Source organism: Vipera berus (assembly GCF_964194415.1).
Source record: "Vipera berus genome assembly, chromosome: 5".
Lineage (NCBI taxonomy): Eukaryota > Metazoa > Chordata > Lepidosauria > Squamata > Viperidae > Vipera > Vipera berus.
This window is the reverse complement of record NC_138207.1, coordinates 47,882,430-47,908,636: the sequence shown is the minus strand read 5'-3', so window position 1 is coordinate 47,908,636 and position 26,207 is coordinate 47,882,430. Positions and strand designations below refer to the sequence as shown.

Here is a 26,207-nt window from a genome sequence, read left to right as displayed (position 1 = left end):
CCGGCATGGATCACTTAGGGGCGCACCACCTCCACCCAAGCCACGCCGAGCCCATTAGCTTTGGAATCGACCAGATCCTGAACAACCCGGACCAAGGCAGCTGCATGATCTCCAACGCGCGGCTGCAGGACGCAGCGGACTACGGCCTGGGAGGATGCGTGGTGAGCAGCGCCTACAACCCCATGAGTGGCCACTACGGCTCGGCCCCCGGCGGTGGAGGGTCTTCCTCCGCCGGGGGCTACGGTAACGGCGGCGCCTGCAGCATGGCTTCGCTGGCGGGCTCCTACAACCTCAACGTCGGGGTCGGGGCCATGAATGGAAATAACCTCAACGCGGCCGGAGGCGTGATCCGGGTGCCGGCACACAGACCCGTGGCCGGCGGCGTCCCCCAGCCACTCCCCACGGCCGTGCCCACCGTGAACAACCTGACGGGGCTGACCTTCCCCTGGATGGAGAGCAACAGGCGCTACACCAAGGACCGCTTCACGGGTGAGTTAGACGCTCCGGGGCTCTTTCTGTCCCGCGCGAGTTGCCGGCGCCTTCCAGCGCTGCCCCCGCTGCCTTCCCTGCTCCCGCCTCCGCAAGTCAGTTCGCTGTATAGCCTCCCTCTCCTGCCCTCCAGCGAGAGGATCCCGGGCGTGCTCGGATTCGATTTGCAACCGCTTTAATTGAATCGATTGGTTTGATTTATAAACAACGTTGACGGATGTGCCTTAGCGGTATGGCCCGAAAGTGCAGCGATGCCAGATATTCAGAAGGCTACACACGTCAAGTAGCAAGCGTTTCCTAATAATTTTCACGGCGGCTTGATTCACCTTATTAAATTAACGATATTTTATAGCATAGTTAGTACGAGTTTTCACACTGATTAGAACTTCCACGGAAGAGATTCCGTACCACCTTCTGAAACTCTCACCGCTTCTCTCAGAAGCTCAAACGGCGAGCAAATAATCTCGTTGCCTAGCCTTTATGCAACCTTTTAGAAACATTTAAACATTCCATTTTACCTTGGGTTAAGCAGGTTCTTTCAACGTTTTAAAATTAAATTTTATTTCAGCCAGGTTCCCCGCATTGTAGGTTATTTTCCAATTTTCTATACTTCGTTCAAGAATAGATATATATTTGCCCACCTCAATTCCGCTAGTAAAACACGTCCACCTATGGTAACGCATCTCTTATGAACATTACAGATATAGCAAGAATCCATACTATAAATACTATAATAACCCTATAGCCACCACTATCATCCACAACATCATTATCTCTGTATATTTTTATGTGTATGTATGTTTACATATATTTACGTACACATACATAGAGTTATCAAACGATTTCATATATATAGTTCACCAACTTTTGTAGTATATAAATATATAGTTGAAAAATAACTAGGTTTTAAAAATGTACCATAACTAGAATTTTCAAAACTTATGAATCATACATTGAACAAATAATGCCTCTGTCTACATGTTTCCTGATCAAGTTTATTCTGCGTACTTGTGTGCATCCCTCACAATTATTGTTATAAATTATGGAGCGTGGGAATACGGATAAAAATAAACATTTAAAAGAAATGTATCTTTCAGACAGTACAGAAATATACTGGTAGCGCTGAAGGGGAAAGTGGCCCAAGATGATGTATAGTTGAGTCCAAGAAACTCATGCCCTTCCCCCCACCCCACCCCACCCCACCGGCCAGGTTCATCTTTTCCTAGAAGTATGGGGCATGTGTGACCCATAAATTGGCACCTACATTATTCGACGTGCCTTAAAAAGGGGAGGGAGAGAAGAGAGAAAAATGTCAATTCATCGTTTAATGGCAGATCTATTGGAAGATAAATTTTAGCAAGCCAATGCTTTCCGAATCGCCCAGATTTACGCTCATCCCCCCCCCTCCAACCAGGATGCCACAAACAATAATGGTAATTATATTTCAATTTTAATTTAAACAGCGAGCTCCGACCTTCATCAATAAAGGCCCCATTATCTGCCGCTTCGGAGCAGGCTACGACCTCCCCAGAGCTAGCCCTTTACCTGGCTTCCAGCCGGGCCGACAAATTATTGCATGCAGATTAGAGTAATGGTTGCTGCGATGTCCCCAGCAAGACGGATGAGATGATCGAGGCTGTCGCGGCGCGATTTTGCCCTTTGACGCTCTGCTCTGAAGGGATCTCCACGGAGTTCAATGGCAGCAACTCCCGGCCTGTAATTGTAGATCCAACCGGGAGTCATTACCACTGAACGAGTGGAGCCAATTTCGGACTAGACGCGGCCAGGAAGGAGGAAAATTTCCCTTCAGTTTCTAGGCATCCGCGCCCCGGTCCGCGCAAAGAGGCCCGTAATCCTGGTTGCGCTGAGTTTTGAATTGCCCGCCACGCCTCAGTTTCTATGGGAGTTGGTTGCTTTCACTTGAATGGCGGAGAGAAATCGTAAACAGCAGCGGAAGCTGGGGAGAAGGGATACCAGCGCTTTTCGGCATCGCGGGCAATGTCTTGAAGCGGCTTAACCCGAAGACGAGACGACCCAGGCGGGCGCTTTATTTATTTTTGCCTGGCCGCCGCCAGATTGCGGGGGGGGGGGTGTCTCTAGACCTGCTGGATTGCATCGCCTTCGCCGCCGATTAGCAAGGCCGGACTAGAATTTGTCTTTCGACGTTTCCACTCTCAATGGCGCAGATGCGGCTAGGGCCTTGCCGCCCGAAAAGGCCTCTCCTGGTTCTTCTCCCTGCCGAGGGGGCTGCTACAAAAGAGGCTGGCTCGTTTTAGTTCGGAACAAATCATCTTCCGGCCCGTCCTCATCGGGCTTTAGATATTTTTTTAAGAGAATTTTTATCCCGAGTCTCAATTCGTTCTTCGGAAAGAACAGATTTTCTTCTCGGTACAGAGGCCTAACCTTGGCCTTTTTTTTTTTTTTACTTTCCCGCCGTCCTTCTGTCGAGGGCCTACGCTGGGAAAATGCGAGCCGTATTGGCGTGGAGAGCGAAGGCTGCGCGGAGCTGCTAGGGCTATTTGTGGCAAAATCAGCCTCGGCACCGCCGAACAAGGTTCATAGAATGCCCCTCCGTTCCTTGTTCGGTTTGGGAGACTGCTGAACATTACGGGAAGCACAAGTACCCAGATCAGGCGAGCTAAGGGACATCTCAGGTGAGATAACGGGTGTTGCCGGTAAATTAACCCAAAGTCGCCAATTTCAGTTTGGGGATTATTTGCTGTATTCTTAAATAGATCCGCTGCCACTAAACGAGATGCAAACAATCAGGTATCCAGGAGAGCTGGAGATAGATTGCAGTGATTCCATTTTAAACAATATTCTCACCTTCCTTCTATTTCTTCTCCCACTTCCCAGCTAAACTTTTCTATGCCTCTCTGGTTAGCCTCTTTCCAGCTAACGCTTCCCCTTAGAGAGAAGGTACAGGTAGATACCATTAGACAAAATACATCGGACCAAAATAAAATGTCTGCAAGAGAGTCTTAAATCAGATTTCTTTTTGTTGCTGTTGTTGGTGACTTTTGCGTCCATGATAGAACTGTAAACATCTACTTAAGCTAGGAAGATTTTGGAAAATAGGTTTGTTAATTATAGCTGTCACAAATGAAATATAACATGCAGCATATTCTTAGAGAAATTTAAAAGGAGCTTTCTTTAATTGAAAGAGGGGAAAATTTAAGGCCCAAAGGACCTAATACTGTAAAAATAATTTCCTCGTGTAGAATCATGTAAAGCGATCTAAAACAAAACACTACAATTGTGGTGTACACTATAATTATCCTGATAGTTTCAGTCCAACAATGGTACAACATTTATAACAGGTCACATTTCCTAGATTTAAAATTAAAGCCATAAATGAAGGATTTCCAAAGAATGTCAAAGTAACAGAGCAATTATGCCTAGAATAATTCTTGGAAAGCATTCCTGTGCTGGTTCTTTTACCTCCTTCCTTCATTAACATTTTCCTTAGCTTTATGAGTTAAAATATTTTCCTTAGCTTTGTGATTTACTCTTGACATTTCTTGGGAATGAGTTCAAGTGAGTGAGGTTGGGAGGCAAATACATTTAAGGTTATAAACAAATAGCAATATATATATTTCCATAAGCATTATTTCAGTTGGTAATTGCGTGGACATTTATGAATAAATCAAATACCAAAAACAGATTTTAATGAGAGAGGGACAGATTCATCCAGTTGCACACACATTTACAAATAATTGTGCCCACTGTAATTGCAAGCCGAGTTATGTGATGTACAGTTCCATTGAGTTCAGTAGCACTTAATTCTGAACAAAGTGGGCTCATCTTTAACATCGGAGTCAATCTAATGTGTATTTACTTAGACATAATCCCAATATTTAAAAAGCAGTTTTCGTTCATATGAAGTGTATTGTGATTTACAGGCTAAATAATACATACCTTTTTATCTAGAGAGAGAATGGCTCAAACTTCAGAAAGAACTGCCTGTTTAGTTAGATTTATTTTGAATTAACTCCTGTCAATTTTTCTGAGAGCACTAACTTTAACCAGGGTTATGGACTGCAGTAAAAACAATCTTCAAAAAAATAAAAAACCCACAAAAATGAAAAATCAAAATGTACTTTGATGGTTACATAACTACCCATGGATATGAAAATTCATAATTTTAAAAAGGTTGTCAAAACAACAAAAAGTGGGGTGAGTTGGAATCCCAGATTTGGATTTTTATAGGGTTAGGGTTTCAAGCTCTCTTTTGTTCCAAAGTCTTAAATAACAGTGGTTCAGTAATGCTCTTATTCAGGCTGCAGCAGTTTGAAGCTTTCTTTTTACGTAGTTTCTCCCAGATAACATTCAGGGGATAGGGCTATAAATGTCCACAGTTTCAGTCACCCTGCTCCTAGTTTGCAAGGTAGATTTGGTGCTCCAAACAAGGATTTTTCCCCGCCCCATTCCAGTCCCCTGCCCACTTCATATATACCCTTCATGTACTGCTCTGCCAGAGAGCTCGCTTCTTGCAGAGAGTCTGGTGCCTCCATATTGGGATCCACCTGGGGACATGGGAAAGCTCCTCCACAGCAGCACATGAATAGGGAAATATTGGAGGGTTCCTAAACAGAGATTTGTTCTTGAAAAAGCAAGGAGGAGATTGTGAGCCCTGTGACCAAGCCTTCTCTGTGCCTTCCTATTTCTCTGTTTGACTCTTGGAGTGTGTCTTTCTGTCTCTCCTCTGCTGCTGCTCTGTGCAGTCCTTCCTGATCATGTCACCGCTTGCTTCTTTGCCCCTCCCTGCCCGCCCTGTCTCCCCCTCCAGTGGCCCTCTCACCGTTCACTGTAACACGCCGTATAGGTCACCCCTATCAGAACCGGACGCCCCCCAAGAAGAAGAAACCACGCACCTCTTTCACCCGTCTGCAGATCTGTGAACTGGAAAAACGCTTCCACCGACAGAAGTACCTGGCCTCAGCTGAGAGGGCGGCTTTAGCCAAGGCTCTGAAAATGACTGATGCCCAAGTCAAGACCTGGTTCCAGAACCGGAGAACAAAATGGAGGTAAGCACACCAAGCAAGTGAGCTGTTGCTGCTGTGCTGGAACACGTTTTTCACCCACTGGGCTGGGTCACCTCCTGGGCCATCAAGGCCAGACTCTCTAGAAACATCCAGTAGGGTTTCCCCCCCCCCCCGAAACTTCTCAGTGGGAGTTGATCAGGAACAGGGGTGAGTTCCTGGGGTGAGCATGATTAGACCTGGTCTGCCAAATGTGAAGCATGCCCCAAGGATTTGCTGGGCAGAGATCCAGTCATTCTTGGAAGAGGTTGCTCCCACTGGGAGTCATTCAGGAATCAAAGAGCTTGTGTGGTTCCTGTTTAAAAGTTCTTTGTAGGAAGCCTTCACCAGTATGGTCCCTCCAAGTGCTTAGCAATGGAGTAGTGAAGTTTGTGGTAAATATGTGTCTTGCAATTTTGGTATATCTGAAGGAAAAATGATGAATGGCGTACAGTTTTAATGTCAAAGGGATTGAGAGTTGTGTCAGAATTCAGATTTTTTGTATTTTGACTATTTATCTGATCCTACCACCCAATCTGATATCTAATATCTATTTATTTTCATATATATCACTGAGTATTCATAATTTCTTTTTGAATGTGCCCCTTTATATGTAATACATAGACATTTTTACTACATATACCTGCCTCACCTGCTTCTCCTCCAATTAATGTATGTTGTCTACCTCAAGCTAGCACATTCTTATTTCTGGATAAAGAAGCCTCTTTGCCTCAAGATCTCTGATTGGTCAAGATTGTTCTAATGTTTAAATTAGGAATCTCTGTGTCTTATTTACGCCAGGGGACCTGAGGCCAAAACATATAAGGAACGGCTGCTGGAATTGGGTATGTCTAGTTTAATGAAGAGAAGGGTGAGGGGTGACATGATAGCAGTGTTCCAATATCTCAGGGGCTGCCACAAAGAAGAGGGAGTCAAGCTATTCTCCAAAGCACCCGAAGGCAGGACAAGAAGCAATGGATGGAAACTAGTCAAGGAGAGAAGCAACCTAGAACTAAGGAGAAACTTCCTGACAGTTAGAACAATTAACCAGTGGAACAACCTGTCTCCAGAAGCTGTGAATGCTCCAACACTGGAAATCTTGTAAGAGACTGGACAGCCATTTGTCTGAAATGGTATAGGGTTTCCTGCCTGAGTAGGGGGTTGGACTAGATGACCTCCAAGGTCCCTTCCAACTTTACTACTACTACTACTACTACTACTACTACTATTATTATTATTATTACATGCCCAGGGTTAGATATAAATGCCCATAATTCCTAGACAACACAGTTGGGAACGGAGTCCATCTTCTTTAACCACTGAGATACATGTACAGGACAAGCCTTCCTGTCCATCATGTGACTTTGATGGAAATTATTTCAGTCATCATATATTAGCTGCTGTCTCCCATTTGTTTTGCTTTGGAAGCCAGTAATCCTCCTGATCTATTTAAAGCTTGGAACAGACGATTTGAAAACTGATTGGTTATAGCTGTGTCTTGGTTTATTGGCTGATGGACTGGAAATGGGAGGGAGAGACTGGTTCCTGTGAGTTGCCATTCAAAACCAAGACAGCCAGGTTTGTTGTGGAAGGACAGTTTCCGTTGTTAGAGCTGCAAGAGAAACAAACGAAGGATGGTGAGGTCTGATGCATCCGGTCTTCGGTCTCTGGAAACAAGCAAGGAATTTCAGAGGCCATACTATATATACCATGTCTCATTCTCGGAGACTCTTCCTTCATCTTCATGGGCCAGAACTGAGCAGAATAGAGGTGGGGCTGCCATCACCCACAGGAGAATCCCAAGCCATTTCCTTTGCTATCCTATGACTCTGCAACAGATTGGAGGAAGATGGCTAGAAGTGGCTTAACCCATAAATGTTCTCTATTTCTAGCAATGTTGTCTTTAAAATATCGGATAAGCTGCTCTTACATTTTTTGTTCTTTGTTCTATGTCTGATCTTTAAGTTGTGTAGGCCTGTGTTATCCTTGCTTGAAATATTGTTCCTGGATTTAAGTACCGGTAATAGGAGAGGGTTTGTACTGAGCAGCCTATAGGTATTGAGAGCAAAATTTCATTTTTAGGACTGATCTAGAACTAGTGAGGTGAGCTTTCTTTCTTTTGCTAGGACTGATATAAAGTATGTGGGCAGCAGAAGAGAGAGAATTTTCATGGCAGCTAGAGGTGCCTAGGAGTTAACCTTTATTAAAGCAGCTTCTTGGATAGATGAACTAGGTAGGACTGAACAGAGTCCTTTGAAAGAATAACTTACAATCTTATGTTCCAGTTTCAATACTTTTTAATGTAATCTGATCAACTAGATTGTCCATGTATGCCATCATAAATATATACCCTTGAAATGTATAAAGTTCCTAGCGGTTTTATTATAAAAAGTCTTCCAGACACCGACCATGAAGCCAGATATTAATATCCTGCTTGAGAATGACTACAGTTCTGGGAGGCAAACAAGCTACGGTAGATAGTTTGTCTTTATCTGGACTTAAGGAGGCAACATAGGCAGTATACTTGATCTTTTCTCAGCATAAGAAGGGGATAATCATTTCACAGGAAAGTTATATGCTATAACAGACATACAGTATATTACTTAATTCTGACTTTTTACAGTCCTGACAATTTTGGTTCTTACATCTGCATAGGCATTAGGATGGAAAATAAACAGTTTCACCTTTGAACAAAAAGTCAACAAATATGAAGTATTTTCTCAGAATAGAGATATGGATTGAAAGGAGTTAGTGATATTGAAGTTCAATAAAAAGAATAAAATGCTAATATCCTGAATACAGGTAGTCCTCAACTTACAAGTTTGCTTAGTGACCGTTCACAACAGCACTGAAAAAAGTAACTTATGACCACTTTTCACACTTATGACCAGCATCCCCATGGTCATGTGACTTACATTCGGATGCTTAACAACTGACTCACTGACTTTATGATGGTTGCAGTGTCCCAGGGTCATGTGATCACCTTTTGCAACCTTCTGACAAGCAAAGTCAATGGAGAAACTAGATTCACTTAGCAACCTTGTTACTAATTTAATAACTGGAGTGATTCACTTAATGTGGAAAGAAAAGTCGTAAAATGGGACAAAACTCACTTAACAAATTTCTCACTTAGCAACATAAATTTTGGGCTCAATTGTGGTTGTATGTAGCGGACTACCTGTAGGAAGCCATTATTATGTCTGTAATGCTAGTAATTATACACTAGCACAGGGGTCTTCAAACTCGGCCCTTTTATGACTCATGGACTTCAACTCCCAGAATTCCTCAGCCAGCATGCCTGGCTGAGAAATTCTGGGAGTTGAAGTCCATGAGTCATAAAAGGGCCGAGTTTGAAGACCCATGCACTAGCATATTAAGGCTAGGCTTGTAATCGTCAACGCAAATGGATATCAGTTATCTAGGGATACAAATATTAACAAATTGAATCTTTTTTTAAAAAAAGCTACAACCAACCAGACTGAAAACAAACACACATAGTGCATTTTACTCTATTTGCAAATGCATTCCAAATTGAAACAATACCTTCTTTTTTATTTTTATTAAGAGATTTTATACACTAATAAAAATCAAGACACATTATAAATGAAAAGAAAAAAAATAAAGAAAGCAGAGCAAGTGAATACAAGACATAAATAGAGGAAAGAAAAGAAAAAAAACATCAAAGTTTGGCTTCCAATTTTCTTTATAGCGGTTAGACATTTTTCATCTATCCTCCCCCTTTACAGTTATATAATAATTTCCTTCTTCGTATATTTTTCTCTTTCTAATTATCAAATCCATAAATCATCTGTTTATTTTTTCCATTTTCAGCAGAAAGTCCATAAAGTTTCCAGTCTGTAATGTATTTGTCTTCTTCCTAATCAAACAAGTCGGTTTTGCATTTTTGCAAGTTCATTCAGAATCTTTCTGTTTTTGTACATATAATAACCTTTCTGCCGTTAACCATTCTAAAAAAAAAACAATTTCCCAGGAGTTTCTTCAAGTCCCAACCAAAAAAATACAAGTTTCAGCTGTGTATTAATCTTTAAAATTCTTTGTATGACTGTATGTATTAGTACCCAAATTTTTCTAACTCTTTTACAAGTCCATTATGCATGATAAAACGACCCTTCATGTTTTTCACATTTTCCACACAAACCAATATATCCTGGAATATTTTTCTGGTATCATATATCAACAGTACATCATTTTAGAACAGGGGTGTCAAACTCAATTTCATTGAGGGCCGCATCAGCATTGCGGTTGCCCTCAGGGGGCCGGGTGGGTGTGGCCTGGGTGGGTGTGGCCTACTGGGTGGGCATGGCTAAAGTGCGTATGGCCTACTGAGTGGGCATGGCCAGCTCTACATCGTTTGCATCAAGGGTGCCTATGAGGGCCTGGGCAGGAATGGGACGGATCTGAGGGTCTCTGGCAGGAGGAGGGTCTCAGTGCCAAGGCAGTGGGGGCCGTTCCCTCACTGTTTCCAGGATGGCTTTGCGGGCCGCATGAAACCACTTTGCGGGCCGGATCTGGCCCCCGGGCCTTGTGTTTGACATGTCTGTTTTAGAACAAGTACCTTCTCTTCCATGTATTTTTCTGGCAGCTACTTAGCTAACTATCTAATAATCAGTGCAAGAATATTGCTTCCTGCTGTTGGGAGGAAGTCCTTCTACATAATGGTAGTTTGGATAAAGACATTCAACTTTCACAGCTCAGCCATGTCCTATGCACTGCTGCCTTTGTGCTGTAATACAGCCAATACAGCCAATACTACAATAAAGAATGTGAAGTGTAAAGGAGAGTTAATGATTTGTCTAAAGCTGAGAATATTTAGATAGGATTCGTGGTTGACATTATAAGTATATTTATGCCCATAATTGATCATTGGCAGAATTCATGGCCCCAGGTAGATGTTATAATTCTGTCTGAAATACAGCATGTTAAACTTTTCTATTAATCAGTGTCTCATAGGATATCTGGGGTTACACTTCTTGGCCCCTATTTAGTTAGAAGACTTATTAATAGAACATTTTGAATCTTCTTTCTCTCTCTGGGTACATTATTTGTTTTTGTAAGAGCAATAAAACATTACAAACGGGGCATTTGTGTTATTGGCATTTAATCATGAATGAAGGATACATTTCTATTTTTTCTTTTAATTTGATATGTCCATGTGTAATTTCACTATAAGCTGTCTTAGACTATAAATATCTCCTGAAAAGGCTATTAAGGCTGTAGTCCTATGCCAATGTACATGGGAGTAAGCCCTATTGAATAAGTAACACCTATTTCTAAATAAACATGTATAACATGATAATTAGCTTAAATTATATATACAGAGAAATGCATATTGTAAAAGAGCCAAAAAAGGTGTTAAAGTAAGAAGAGGCCCAGGCTTGTGCCTGACTCCAGGCGTGAAAGCTCGCTGAATGACTTCGTGCCGTTTATTGCCCATCATTCCAACTGTCTCCACTGGTCTGTTGTTGGGAAAATAGGCGGAGTGTAAGCTGATGGAGGAAAAGCAGAATTGGATATAAAACAATTAAATTAATTATTGTAAGCAGAATTGGTATTGAGTTTTGTAGGCTCAAAGGGTTTTATTCTCTATATTATATCTCAATTTTAGAGATAGGAGTTGAAGTGTGTCTTCTCATAATACTTTAAATAGGCAACATATTCAGGCCCCAGAGGCATTTTTTTTCCTCAGCCCAAGAATCTAATACCTTCCTTAAAGGTGAGTTTCAGTTCCCAGAATTCCCCAAATAGCATGTTTACTGCTGAGAATTCTGGGAATTTTCTAACACCTAGTTTAGAGAAAAGTGATGTAAATGGTAGGTCTTGGAAGTTTCCTTTTGAAATGAAAAAGGGAATAGCCTTTACCTATGAAGGCTTCCTGGCTTTATGTGTTATGATGCCACCAATCTGAACTGTTCTTGACCTTGCTAAATGTCAATCACCACTAGTATCTTGCCATACAGAATCATCCAATAAGCCAAAGACTCAGCCTGTCTGAAAGCTGGCCAGAAAAAAGAACTTATTTTGCACAATTGCCACCAGGGCAAAACCTAAATCAGGGGTAGGCAACCTTGGCTCTTTTATGACTCATGGACTTCAACTCCCAGAATTCCTGAGCCTGCCGGAATTCTGCCTACCCCTGGCCTAAATTGTACACAGCCAAGATAAATGAAAAGAATGCCAGGAAAATTATTTCAAGGAAAGAGACATGGACATGGTTGGTTTAAATAATCAGTGTAGCTCTGCAGAGACCAAGAATAGGAATCTGCAGGAATGCATTACTTGAGCTCTGATTATAAATTCACTTTTGTCAGTGGATTGTTCTATATGAAAGACAGAATTATTATGGCAGAAATTGCTAGACTGAACTTGAAAGACTTTATTCTCAGATAGGATTGTATGGTCTTTACAACTGTAGAATAGCACATCTTTAACCCTGCATGCGCAGTATTGGACACCTCTCGGTTTGCCCATATCATGCTGCTGTTGCGTGAGCAGCTACTCCCACCCCCCTTTCTTTCCAGTGAGGCTCAGCCTTACACAACAGCATGTTATTTGTGCAATTGCCTCTTTATGAGGTACCTGCCTGGCCCATCAGGTTAGATAAGATGGGCATGCTCCAGCTCCCTTCCCTTAAATGGTGTCATCTAGTGGGACTTTGGAAGCATGCCTTTTCCATAGCAGCCCCTGTCCAATGGAATACTTTTCCCTTAAGATTTGGCATCCCTCACCCTTTTATCTTTCCAGAAAAGTGTAAAGGATTGGTTGTTCCCCTAGGCCAGGGGTAGGCAACCTCGGCTCTTTTATGACTCATGGACGTCAACTCCCAGAATTCAGGAATTCTGGGAGTTGAAGTCCATGAGTCATAAAAGAGCCGAGGTTGCCTGCCCCTGCCCTAGGCACTGGAAAAGGTAAGGTTAGTGCCTGAAGATTGTTCTGTTCAACGTATTGGATGTTGACTAGGCACCAGGTTTTACCATATTTGGTTTTTATTATTATTGTGAGCCATCCACAGTTGGCCAGAACAGAGTCTTCCAAGTAAATAAATAACCAAGCAAGCAAGCAACTGACTTCTGTGTAGATTTCAGGGGAGCAGTCCTTTTCATATTTACTTTGACAGTCAGTGTGTTGTCGTGGTTAAGGTGCTGGGCTAGGAGCAAGGAAACCCAACTTCTAGCCTAATCTTAGTCATGGAATGCAGCTGAAGCCAATCTCTTCCTCTTATCACTGTCAGGTTCTGCAACAAGTTAGGTAATAAACAAAAACTCTTTGATAGATTTTGTTATGAGAACTAGGTGAATACAGTGCAAAACAAGCAGACTGTAGTTAGTTGCAACAAATGCTAGGAAAAATAATCCCGCCTCCATATTTACTTGGGCAAATATATATTTTTAAAATTCTCAAACAGGGTGCTTATCTTGTAAAGATATCAGGCATACAACAAATGTGATCCAGAGACAGCTCACCAGAATGCCTTCTATGGCTGTCAGGTAATCTACAACAGGGACGTCAAACTTGCAACGTCACATGACATGTCGTGACCTATGTGACTTTTTTTCCATTGCTGGCAATGAGGTGGGTGCGGTTTTGCTATGACACATCCGGCCCGCAGGCTGGCAGTTTGACACCCCTGATCTAGAATGTTTGGTTCCTTTCTTTGCAGTTTGTGGTTTTGTGATGATTTTAAGGGATAAAACGGATGCCTTAAGCTTTTCAGATACTTGTGAACTCTCTTTTAAGAATGCAAAACTTGGGAAGGCTCATGGCTAACAGAAATAAGAGGACATCAGAGGAGTTCAAAGTGCAACACTATCTTAAAAAAAATAACTTAGTTAGGCAGGTTGGATTGAGAAAGAGTGACTGGCCCAAGTTACCCAGTGACCTTATTGGTCCAGTGAGGACATGAAGCTGGGTCTCATCAGTCGAGTACAAGTAGTCCTCATTACAACTGCCTTGTTTAGCAACCATTTGAAGTTACAACAGTATAAAAAACTCAGATTTGTGATCGATCTATCCACGTGTGACTATTTTGGCATCCTACAGTTGCATTATATCATTCAGGCATTTTGCAGCTGGCATGCATTTAGGACCATTACAGCATCCCTGATCCCATGATTGCCATTTGCATGCTTCCCAATCAGTTTGTGTCAAACAGAGTTAATGGACAGTGCGGAAGTAAAATTATAAGTTACATGATGTTTTGCTTAAAGACTATGGTGACTCACTTAACAACTGAATGGGAAGTGAAGTCATAAGATTTTTTTTTAGAAATTTTTTTTTATTGAATACATTTTACAATACATTTTAAACATAAACCCCTTCCCCCCCACCCCCACCCAATTCCCCCTCCCACCCCCTCCCACCCCTACTTCCCAGAGCTGAATACAGGGTATTACCTCTAACAAGCTTAAACTAAAATATGCTAACTATAATTACAATTCAAAACTTATCGCACTTTAACTCCCCTTAAACATAACTAATAATACAGCTTATGATTATAATACTCATTTATATGCTAAATGAAACTTTTTAGTCCCATATTTATTCTGAATATAATCAATCCATCTTCTCCATTCCGAAATGTATCTTTGTTGCGAATGTTCTTTCAAATATGCTGAAATTTTTGCCATTTCTGCCAAGTTCGAAACTTTTAAAGTCCAGTCTTCTATAGTAGGCAGATCCTCCTTCTTCCAATATTGTGCTACCAAAAGTCTTGCTGCCGTTATTAAATTCAACATCAATTTTGTTCCTATGACAGTACAATCATTAATAATATCCAGCAAAAATAATTGTGGAGAAAACCTTATCTTTTTCTTAAATATCTTCTGCATATTCCACCAAATTGTAAACCAAAAAACTTTAACTTTTTTACAAGTCCACCATACATGATAATACGTTGCATCATCACAACCACACCTCCAACATTTAGGCTGATAATTTGGATACATACATGATAATTTTTTTGGATCTAAATGCCATCTATAAAACATTTTATAAAAGTTCAATTAAATTAGCTGTTAAGTCCTTCTTCACATAAATAACTACACCATTTTTCTTCTCTGGAGCAGATGCAATAAATTGTATGCCCAATCTAGAATTCATCAAATATTTCTGATCAGATACTCGAATATGCGTCTCTTGCAAACATATAACATCATTTTAAAATTGTTTCAAGTACTGAAATATTTTCTTTCTCTTTTGTGGTGAATTTAAACTATTAACATTCCAGGTTAGAAACTTTGTCGCCATCTTTTGCGACTTGAAGCTTTCGGAGCGTTTCTTGTAGATCCACAAGCATCTGCCTCTTTGGTCTAGCTCCTCCCACTGCTTCACTAGAAGTAGATTCTTGACTTGTAATTGTAGAACACTGTTTCTGTTGCTGTTGTTGTTGTTCCTTACGTCTAGATGCAGCCCGTGTCACTCTTTGGGTCTCTGATTCTTCTAATAGAACCAAGGGGTGAACAATTTCCAAAGTTTGCTGTAAATCTTTTGGAATCAGCGAGGTGATTTCTTCACCTCTCTGTAAGCCTTCTGATTGTGACTGTCACACTCCTTCTTCCTTTCCTCTTTTAACTTCTGGAGATGGCGGTGAGCCTGCTTTCAATACATTAGAAAAAAAATCTCGTGCCTTCAGAACTGTATTAAGACGATATCTTATACCAGCATAATTCACCACTATCCCAGTTGGTATTTCCCATCTGAACTGAAGTTGTTGTCTTTTTAATTCATCTGCCAAAAAACCAAAATCTTTCCTTTTTCTTAAAATTCTTGGGGGAATTTCTTTCAGAATCAAAACCTCTTGATCAGCCACTTTAAATCTATTATAAAAAGCTTGAATAATCGCATTTCTGATCTTTCTCTTTGTAAAATGCACAACCACATCTCTTGGCAATTTCCTTTGCCTAGCAATCCAAGAATTAACACGGAATATTTTATCTATCTCCAATATAAAATCTTCTGGTTGAAATCCCAAAATAGGCGCCAGAGCATCCACCAACATCTCTTCCAGATTTTCCTGTGGATTTTCTTTTAGACCTCTTATCCTCAGGGCAAACTCCATATCTCTGTATTGTATCATTACCACCGCATCATCAATTTTATCCATTTTATTCTCAGCTTCACACATTTTAGCCTCCAACATCAAATTATTTTGATTCACTTCTTCCACACGTTCATCCAGACTCTCAATACAACCTGAGAGCCCCTGAAACGCCAACAGAATATCCTTTCGTATTTCCTTATTTTTCTCATCAATACGTTCTGCCACTTGCTCAGATATTTGTTCAGATTGAAGTTTTAAAGCATCTTGTAAAACATCTTGTAAATCTTTTAAAGTCAATACAGGTGCAGCAGCTGCGGGGGTGGCACCAAAGACTGAATTCCAGCTTGTTGAACAGGCGATGCCCCCACACTTTAAGAAACAGGAACTCTAGGTGGTTTGGAAGCCATTTTAACACCCAATTAATTTTCGTTACACACTTTCACTTTTCCACCCTAATTGCAACTTTGTAGCATAACTGTGAAATATCCAAGTCTTTTAAATTACTTTTAGGCAACTCCAAATTTTAACAAAGTCTTTTACAACTTTAAAAATCCACTTTGCGTCTTCCTCCTTAATCTTTTATTTTACTTTTGTTATTCCTTAGATCTTTCCGCTTTCTCTAAAAATTCATCGGCGCCATCTTCCTCCCTTTCTTTTAAGTTACAGTATACCAGAGTTAAAGATCATATACTTGCTGTTTCAAAGTTCTGTTCAGCTCTGCCTGCGTCCAAGTAATCCAAAATATAAAATTGAGTACAGGGATGGTTGCAGTGTCCTGCTCTGTTTCAAAGCCTTGAAACAGAGGATGTTGTGATTCAGGGTCAGCCTGTGGGTTCGGCAGTTGGGTCGGATGACTCAGAGGAGGAGGGGGGTGTTGAAGAGCTTGCTGAGGGGGTTGGAGAGCTTGCTGATGAGAGCCCTCAGCCAGGCCCCTCCCACCTGGTCACGATGGAGACCCAGCTGTGTGAGCCTGACAGCGTGAATGAAGATGACCCACAGCTGGCCCTGTTCAAGGACGCCCGACGCAGGAGGCAGTCAATCAGGAGTAAACAGAGGAAGGCAATGGGGCACCTCGGAAGGAGGCAGAGAGAAGCCACGCCCTGAACTGTATAAAAGGGGAATGCGTGGGAGGGCTGGTTTGCTGAAGGCAACCGCTTGAATAGTTCCTGTTTCATAGCTCCTGTTTCATGGTTGGTGTCTTGTTTTGCTCTGTTTTATGTTAATAAATTTGGCAGGCTTAATTCCAGCCTCTTGCCATTTGTAAAGGGGTTGTCCCTGCCTTTTCTGCAGGGCCAGTAGCAGGCTGGTACAGAACAGAGGAGTCCCCGAGTCCGGAGTTAATTCAGGCTTCGAGAGAGCTCTCACCCTTCAACCCCCAGATCAATAAATCAGGGGGTCTAGGGGAGCTCGACCTCTACCTGAATACTCACCCTCCCCTCTTTTCCCAAGGAGGCGGGTTCCCAAACCGCAAAGCAGCTGATTGTCGCTGCTTTCGCGATTTGAACAGAACAACAGGGCTGACGGTCAGAAATGACCGCCATCAACGGAGCCTTGCCACCCGGAAGTCCTGTCTCTTTTTTTTTTTAGAAAATTTTATTAAATGTACATTTAAAAACAAAAGTGGACATGATTCAACTTCCCTAGCTACAACACTACTATTAGTATTACCTTATGTTACACTCTGTCCTGTCATAGAATGTATTAAGTTTTTGTTATTTCTTTCTGAAGTCATAAGATTTTTGACTTAGAAGCCACAGTGCTTAGCCACAGAGTTCCTAGTCCCACTTGTGACACCAAGCAAGGACTACCTGTATTCTAATGCACCAGGGTTTACTTCAGAGTAGGTGTGCACAGGATTTCATTCCTTTTGTAATTAATATATGGTGGATACTACTCAGAAGCAAATATTTCTTTTTATGACAATGTTTCCAAGGTTCCAGTGCAGTCTGGATGGAACTTCTCCCATGAGACATTTCTTCACAGTGCAAGGAAAGCTTAACTTGAATTTGCATATTTGCAATTAAGGCAATGGAGGTCTGGCTGAAGAGCTGTAACTAAGCTGTTTTCGGTTGCAGTCTTGAAACAAATTGAGGTGGGACACGGTGCTAACTTTATTCCCCTGCCCTCCGACCACCCCACAAGCCTGGGCTTTGTTTTTTGTTCTTTAACGAATTACTGCTTTTCTCTGCCAAGTGAACAACTTGGCTGACTGAGAAAAATATTCCATACTGAAATTAATAATCTGTTTTCACTAATTACAAACACAGCTAAACAGCCACAGAAGAGGCTGGGTTACATTTCTCTGAGTCAAAACAATATTAAATATGCATCAGGAGTGGAAAGAAAATGGTATTTTATTCATGCACTTTTTTTTTGTTAGAGGATGAGCAGAATATGGCTTTAGAATCCTTCCCCCGGTACACACACAGACCCTCACACAGTGCATTTGTAGACACACACATATACAAAAATTTAAAAGATGTTGCTTTATCTAAAAAATTAACAAGCATTTAAAGTATTTATTCTAAACATCCCCTTCAGGAAATATTAGATCAATCCTCCCATCCTTCTCAGTCATTGCAACTGCTGAGAACTGTACCAGATAGGATGAAAAAGGCATAAATGCATCCATATGTGTGTGTGTGTGTGTGTGTGTGTGTGTGTGTGTAAAATGCAGTTTTTTCACTTTATTGCATTAAGATGGGGTATTTTTAGAGCATGGTTGTAGTTATGCCTATTCAGCACCTAGGAGAAATCAAAACTAAAAAAAACCCCTACATTATGTCCTAGGGTACAGTCTTTCACAATACACATGTCTTCAGTTTTGTGTTTATCAACTCTAAGGAGTCTTTTACAGTTACGTGTGTGTGTGTGTGTGTGTGTGTGTGTGTGTGTGTGTAAAATTCCACATCTTTAGCATCTAATTGCTCATCTATTCCCAAGCTGTTGCACATTTATTTGAGCATGTGGTCTTTTTTAGTGCTAGTACTTCCTTAGCCATGGAGGTAGGTATATTCTTCCTCTCACGTTTTGGCTGCTGCAGTGCCTTGGAGAGATTAGGTACCATTAACTCAGTTGCAATTTCAAATCTGCCACTGAGATCTGAAATATTTTTAATAGGCAATTGATGGTTCCACCATTAATACAGAAATGTTGGTCATGACCTAGCAAAAGTTAAGTATTTGAGGTCACAATGAATTCATAAGATCAGGTTACATAACTGCCTTGAAATCAGATTGATTTAAATGCTGTACCATACTAAAGCTGTTTGTGTCCAGGCCTTGCATATTTTTTTGTATTTCCTCTTAGGTGAAATCTCCAGTAAGATACAGTGATATTTAATAGGGCTTTTTTTGCGCAAAATGGAGCACAGTTTATATCTAAACATAAGTCATTCTCAGAAAGATAGAAGTAAACTTCTCAAATATAGGTGGTCCTTGACTTACAACCATAATTAAGCCCAAAATTTCCATTGCTAAGCAAGGAAGTTTTCAAGTGAGTTGCACCCCATTTTATGTCCTTTTTGGTAAGTGGATCACCTCAGATGTTAAGTGAATCATGTAGTCGTTAAGCAGATCTGGCTTCCCCTATTCATGATTTTGCTTGTTGGAAGCCAGCTGGGAAAGTTACAGAGGTTGATCATATTACCTCAGGACAGTACAACTGTTATAAATACGAGCCAGTTGCCATGTGCCAAATTTTAATCACATGACCATGAGGATGCTACAGTGGTGATAAGTGTGAACACTGGTCACAAGTCACTTTTTAAAGTGCCATTGTAACTTCGAATGGTCATTAAATGAATTGCTGTAAGTTGAGGACTACCTGTAAGACATAGTAAATACTGTTTGTTTCTCCCATCTCCACTCTTCTTGAAAAGTATTGAGGTTTTTAGATTTATAATTTCCTCGTGCTTTAAGAAGTTAAACCAGCATTATGTACCACATTTCACTACTCTCCTTTTTGATAATAGTTTCAATAATCATCCTAGATCCAATAGAATCAAACTAAACCAATATCCCAGGCAGAAATTGTTTTATATTATTACCAAAGTCTGATGGTTTGTGAACTGCAGCAATGAAAGGAGATCAGTATCAATAAAGATAATAAAAAGAATCTCCTAGAATTTCATTATAAAATGCTTTTCAAAACAGTTTATTATCAAGTAAAAGAAAAGAGGAAATTAATAGCTTGATGGACAGTAAATCAGTCTTCTCCTAATTCCAATCAGAATGACTTTTTTTTAAAGGCTAGATTCTTGGAAACATTAACATTTGGGGGAATTTCACCAGAAATTTGGACAATAGAATGCTTTTCTAAGAATGGTCTTATGAGGTAGCTTGTTGGCTTTAGCTTTGATACATTATATAAACCCTGGATTACTGGTTTCTGGCCTAGCTCAGCATGTTGGGAGAAGTAGCCATGCTGATTCCCTTCTTTGTGTATTATTTCATTTCTCAAATTTCTAAGCCTAAGTCAAAGCAAAAATGTTTTATGGAAATTGGGGGCTGGGGGTGTTGATAACTGTGGTGATAACTACAGATGATAGTATGAAACAAAGAAAAAAGTCAAATCTTTCCTGATGTTAACATTCTCATCTGAAATTTTGTGTGACTTGGCATTCTTGTCCAAAATCTCAAAAGCATTTCAGATAGAAACATTAACAATTTATAAAATTTGGTGAACTTTTCAGGCTTTAAAATAATACATCAAATGTATTTATTTTTAAGGAACTATATGGTCACTAAGAGTCAACAACAATTTGATGGCACATAATTAATACAAACAGGTAATCTATAATATTTTTTTCTGGATTTCTGCTTTTAAAAGGCAGCTAAGAGTACTGTAGGATTTATTTTAAGATACTACAGTTTTATTGTAAGCTTGTCAAAGCAGAATACTTGATACATCTGATGACAGTAGCTCCAACAAGTCTGAAGTCTTCCCTTTCCTGTTTGAAGATTGCTACTTAAATAATTTCTAAAATCCAGAATCTATCCTTTATGAATCAGAAATGATTGTGAAAGAAAGAAGTGAGAGAGATGAACACAAATAATTTCTTACTTGTCTGAAATTCTTCTGGTAGAAAAGCAGGATCTGGCACATGCCAGACCATAATATTAAGTTACAGAGCTGGAAAGAGAACTGCTAACACCTTTCATATTTCTTCCTATTCTGACCATTTTCTTGTAAACCCATTTATTTTTCTGCCTCTCTCAGGTTTTTTTTCTTGGTCCCTTCTTTTCTTTTCTCTTGCCTCCCCCCCCCTACCATCTTCTTACAGACTTCTTTGCTCCTTTTGATTATTTCCCTAGTTCTTAAATAAATTAGAATTAAGGGAAGTTATTTGGAGCAAAATAGATTAAAAGTGTTATATATCTCTTTGGGCGCCATACAGTGGCATGAGTTTCTATATGTTCTTGTGAATTGAGTGCCACCCACATTAGTTCATAATGGACTCTGTGGGTTCTTTTGTGCCCTCTGAGCTTGATTGTGTTTTGTTGCAGACTTTCATGATGTTACCTACTTGGGTAATGAAATGTCAACAACCAAGCTCAGAGAGCACTCAGAACCCCACAGTTCAATCCCTAGCTACAAATATTCTCTTGTATTGGTATGATATTCTTTTGGTCTGGTTCCCACCACATGTATTCTCACCCACAGCCAATGGTCATACAGTGAATAAAAATGGGGTGTGTAGTTCAACCCATCTGGAGCACTGGGACCACTTAGCTTATTATCCTTATTATAATACTTGGGAATCTGTTGGCAGAAGTAAACTGGTTTGGCTAAGGACTCATTGAAGATGTTTCATTTGACAATAATAGTGCAGCCTTCATTTAGTTCTTCACAACTCTAGCATAAATCCTTTGAAACATGGTTTTAACTGTCTTCATGATCATCACTATTACTCTAAGGTTAGAGGTAGGCAACCTTGGCTCTTTTATGACTCGTGGACTTCAACTTCCAGAATTCCTGAGCCAGTCATGCTGGCTTAGGAATTCTGGGAGTTGAAGTCCACGAGTCATAAAAGAGCCAAGGTTGCCTATCCCTACTCTAAGTCAACCTTGTTTGCATTCAAAAATAACAAGATTCTAATAAAGCTTGACTGCTTCAAAGAATTGTTTTATACACGATGTCACCTTCCAGTACTTCTGCCTTCCAAAGTTATATTATTGCAAATCTATTTTTCTTCTCCTTCGATGACTGATGTAGGTTGTTGATAATCATAGTTTGATGATTATGAGATACTTCATAAAATTTATATCAGGTGGTTATTACACATCATGATATCCATATACTGCCAAAAGTTTGCATTTTTCATTATTTAAAGAAATCCCAAATTGTATTCACTGAATATGCCTGTGATAGAAATATTCTTATTAGTAAGTTATACTATCCTCAGTATAGATACTGGATCTCTGTAATACCATAGAACAGGGGTGTCAAACTGGTGGCCCTTGGGCCGGATGCGTGACACACAGGCTATGTCTACCCCAGCTCCGCAAAGGCAAAAAAACATCGCAATATATCATGATACGTCACCTGACGCAATTGAGTTTGACATCTGTGCCATAGAACTTATTGATACATGTAGTCCTCAACTTACAACAGTTTGTTTAGTGACCGTTTGAAGTTACAGTGGTATTGAAAAAAGTAACTTATGACCATTTTTCACACATGACTATTGCAGCATCCTTATGGTCGTGTGATTTACATTCAGATGCTTGACAACTGAGTCACATTTATGATGGTTGCAGTGTCCCAGGGTCATGTGATCCCCTTTTCCGACCATCTAATAAGCAAAGTCAATGGGGGGAAACCAGATTCACTTAACCGTGTTACTAATTTTATAACTGCAGTGATTCACTTAACAAATGTGAAGGAGGGCCTTCTCTGTGGAAGCGCCAGCCCTGTGGAACCAACTTCCCTTTGAGCTCCGGATGGCCCCGGATCTCCGGTCCTTTCGCCACAGCCTTAAAACATTCCTTTTCCATCAGGCTGACCTGGACTGACGACAGGGATTTTTAAAATGTTTTTAATCTTATTATTGGGGCTGTTAGTTTAATCCTTTTTTAACTTTTGTATTATTGTATTTTTTATTATTGTTAGCCGCCCTGAGTCCTTCGGGAGATAGGGCAGCATATAAGTCCCAAAAATAAATAAATAAATGTGGAAAGAAAAGTCTTAAAATGGGGCAAAACTCACTTAACAAATTTCTCACTTAACAACATACATTTTGGGCTCAATTGTGGTCGTAAGTTGAGGACTACCTGTATCAGAAGCCAATGAATGAAACATTAAAAAAATATTCCAAAGCACTTATTTTTTATATATTTATTTGCTACCACCAAATATAATGGTGGCCACCAATGAGGAAGTTTTTCACTGGAGATCGATACAATTGTGGATAAGTCTATTAGTGGCTATTAGTGTTCATAGGTAGATAGCATTTTCAGAATTCAAGGCAGCATGTACAGTACATACTGTTTTTAAATAGCAAAGTTTAGGAGGGTAATTGCCATCATGTTCTGTATCCAAACTTGCCAGATAAATCTGATCAGCCACAGTATGCTGGACCAGTGAACCTTTGTCCTTATTTGGTAAGGGTCGTCTTGTGCATACAGCTTAAGTCTGAAGTCTCATTTAGTTCTGTGGAACCTATTTCTATGTAAGCCTGCATCAGTTTGTAATGCGGGTCTCAATATATGCGCTGAAAATAAATTCCATTGAAATTTATGCACGGGACCAGAATTTTGGAATTTTTGATTCACCAATATATTATATAAATAGAATGGTGGTGAACACACATTGTTGGCAAATGTTTCATATTCTTTTATACATGGTTATGCTTGCTTTTTCTACTTATTCCCAGGTTCATATGAGAATCCACGAGCTTTCCATGTAGAAAATCTCCCTTGGAAACAAAGTAATTTGTTACAGCCAAATTGTTAGAAATGATGATAATTTCTGATGATTGTCCGATCAATAAAGTATTATTATATTTGTGAATATGTAGGGAATATGTAATTGTTGGGAAAGATTGGGCATTTTTTTCTATACAAAACTACATTTATGGGGAATATTTGATAGACTGAACTGAACTTCTAGTAGTAACAACAGTTATAGTTCCATGGCTACTTAGGAAAAAGCAAGCCTTCATTAAACACAGTTTCTTTCTTGACCAAACCACTACCAACTTCCCTCTAATATACCGGGCTGATTTTTGATGTGTAATTTGAAACTCCTTTTATTTGTTTTAAGGATGTTTCATGTCATATCCAACTGGATCATACAAAAGTGACTTGCTGGCATGAATCTTCATTCAGAAGGCATATTTCTTCTTATTTTTCTAACTTAATGAAACTTGGGCTTCAGTGCTGAAAGTTTTTAAGAAAGAGAAAACAAGATGCTAGAGTTGGTTGCCTGTTTATAACCTGAAGTGCCATGAGAGAAAATGTGAGCTATGCTACACATTCACAATTTATTGTTATTGCTCATTTTCCACTCCTGCTACTAAAAGAGTTTTTTGGTTTTGAACTGTATGGTAAAGAAGAATATCCATTTAAAAATTTGAAAATAAATTAATTCTATTTAGCAGTTTCTTTTTATGCAAAATTCAAAGTATTCTTAACGATGTAAGGGTTTAGTGTACCTTAAGGTTTGCATTCTTCTATACCAGCCTTTGTCTGTCTCTCAGATTTGTGTTAAACTATAGCAAAGGAAACAAAACAGGATTTTATTTTAACAATAGCTAGATTTTGAAACTTCCAACCACAGGAAGCCAGGTTGGTACCCAGCATGTTTGTCTTTTATCTACTGCACCAATCTGTTTTTTCTGCATATGAGTTGCTACGAGTGGTGGATGTGGACTAGATTAGTGTATGAATTTTCAAAGGAAGGAAGATTTGAAATGCTTGTTCTGTGAAATGGTGGTGCAGTTTTAAAACAAGAGGCATTCTTTTTATAAATATGAAGCAAAACATTCAGTAGATGGAGCAATGTTTAGAATCTGTAGCTTGTTTTTTTTTTTACATTTTCCCCTCATATGAATGTGTAAGGACAGAGTAGTCAGATGCACACAACCACACAAACATATACAGCTGATCACTCATAATCCTAAAATCTAGCATTCAGCCAATGACATTAATAGTTAATGGATAGATGCAGGTGAAACAGAATGTGCTGCTTCAGACAACCCATAGTTAACATTGGCTGCCACTAAATTGGTCATTGATTTATATGGTTTCAAAAAAGGGCTAGGTCTTTTAAGAGGTTTTCCCTTTGATTATTCCGTGTATTCTCTATGCACAGTTATATGTTTAATATAACTGGGCAGCAGATTGCCTGAAATGTGACTTTTCATTTTGGCTATTATGGAAGAAAAAATCCTTGAGCATAAGAATGTTCCAAAAGATGGGAAGATGTGATGAAATGGAATGGGAGTCGACTTTTACAAAGGGCATTCTGCTTTCAGCTAGGATCTGTTTTCCTGCTGAAACATGACATACTCTGTGCATTTCTCTCAGGCGGCAAACTGCAGAAGAACGGGAAGCAGAGCGGCAGCAAGCCAATCGCATCCTCATGCAGCTCCAGCAAGAGGCCTTCCAGAAAACCATCAATCAGCCCATCCAAGCAGACCCAATCTGTGTTCACAATTCCTCCCTGTTTGCCCTCCAGAACCTTCAGCCATGGTCAGATGACTCTTCCAAGATCACCAGCGTTACATCTGTGGCCTCTTCCTGTGAGTGAAATCTTAACTTTGCCTATGCATGGACTCTTGTATTACAGAGTGGCTGGCCTTATTCAGCATCACCCGTAGAAGACACGGTTACCTGTGAATGAGCCAGTGGCAGCAACCAGACAGTGTCCCCTTGCAAGCCAAGGCTCCCAGAGGTCATACATTGCTGGTCTAGTGGAGTTCTAATAAAAGGCAACGCTTTCCTTCTTTCTTCACCGTCATCACCATCACTATCACCACCTTCTTAAAAAGAGAGAAAACAACCCAAGGTTCTTCCTTTGAGCCACTTTCAAGAAACAACTGCTATATCATTTTATCTGCTGGTAACACAGGAATTGTTCTCCCATGTAAGCAGTGGTGGGATTCGGCCGGTTCACACCAGTTCGGTAGAACTGGTAGCTAATTTTTTTGCTTCCCAGGCCCAGAACGGACTTCCGGAAGCGGCATCCACACAGAGGACTGGTTGTTCACATATTTCCCACCACTTCATGTAAGTATTTCAGGCTGATCATTTCAAGAAAAAACACAAATTGCGGTTCTGAATGAAGAATAAGAACTTTTTTTTTAACAACTCCTGCATCTCCAGCTGGAGCCCTTTTCTTAAAAGACATTTAGATTTTACAAATAAATAAAATCTCACTCCTTTTTCTTTTGTCTTTTCCAAGATGAACTCTTTGGGTTTTCCTTGATTTATTTCTTTTCTTTCTGCTGAAGGAATGTTGATACCAGAATTACCGAGGAAGGCAAACCTTGCCTCATAAACTCTTGTGTGAAGGCTGAAATCAGTTTCACAGCTACCCACAGACTCTGCATTGATCAGCTTATATTTTAATAACTCTGAGGCATCTGTGGCATTTTGAAGGGGTAATGCAGTTTTACTTGATAGATTATTTTGGTA

General features: G+C 40.1%; 1 protein-coding gene across 1 annotated transcript; it reads left to right on the top strand.

The window, feature by feature from the left end:
• Window positions 1–5: 5 nt before the first annotated feature.
• Window positions 6–25,320, top strand: TLX1 (T cell leukemia homeobox 1; the record flags this gene model as incomplete). Its single annotated transcript, XM_081329919.1, has 3 exons — window positions 6–489; window positions 5,315–5,516; window positions 25,098–25,320. 3 exons carry the CDS (start codon window positions 6–8, stop codon window positions 25,318–25,320), a joined length of 909 nt encoding a protein of 302 aa, XP_081186045.1.
• Window positions 25,321–26,207: the final 887 nt, after the last annotated feature.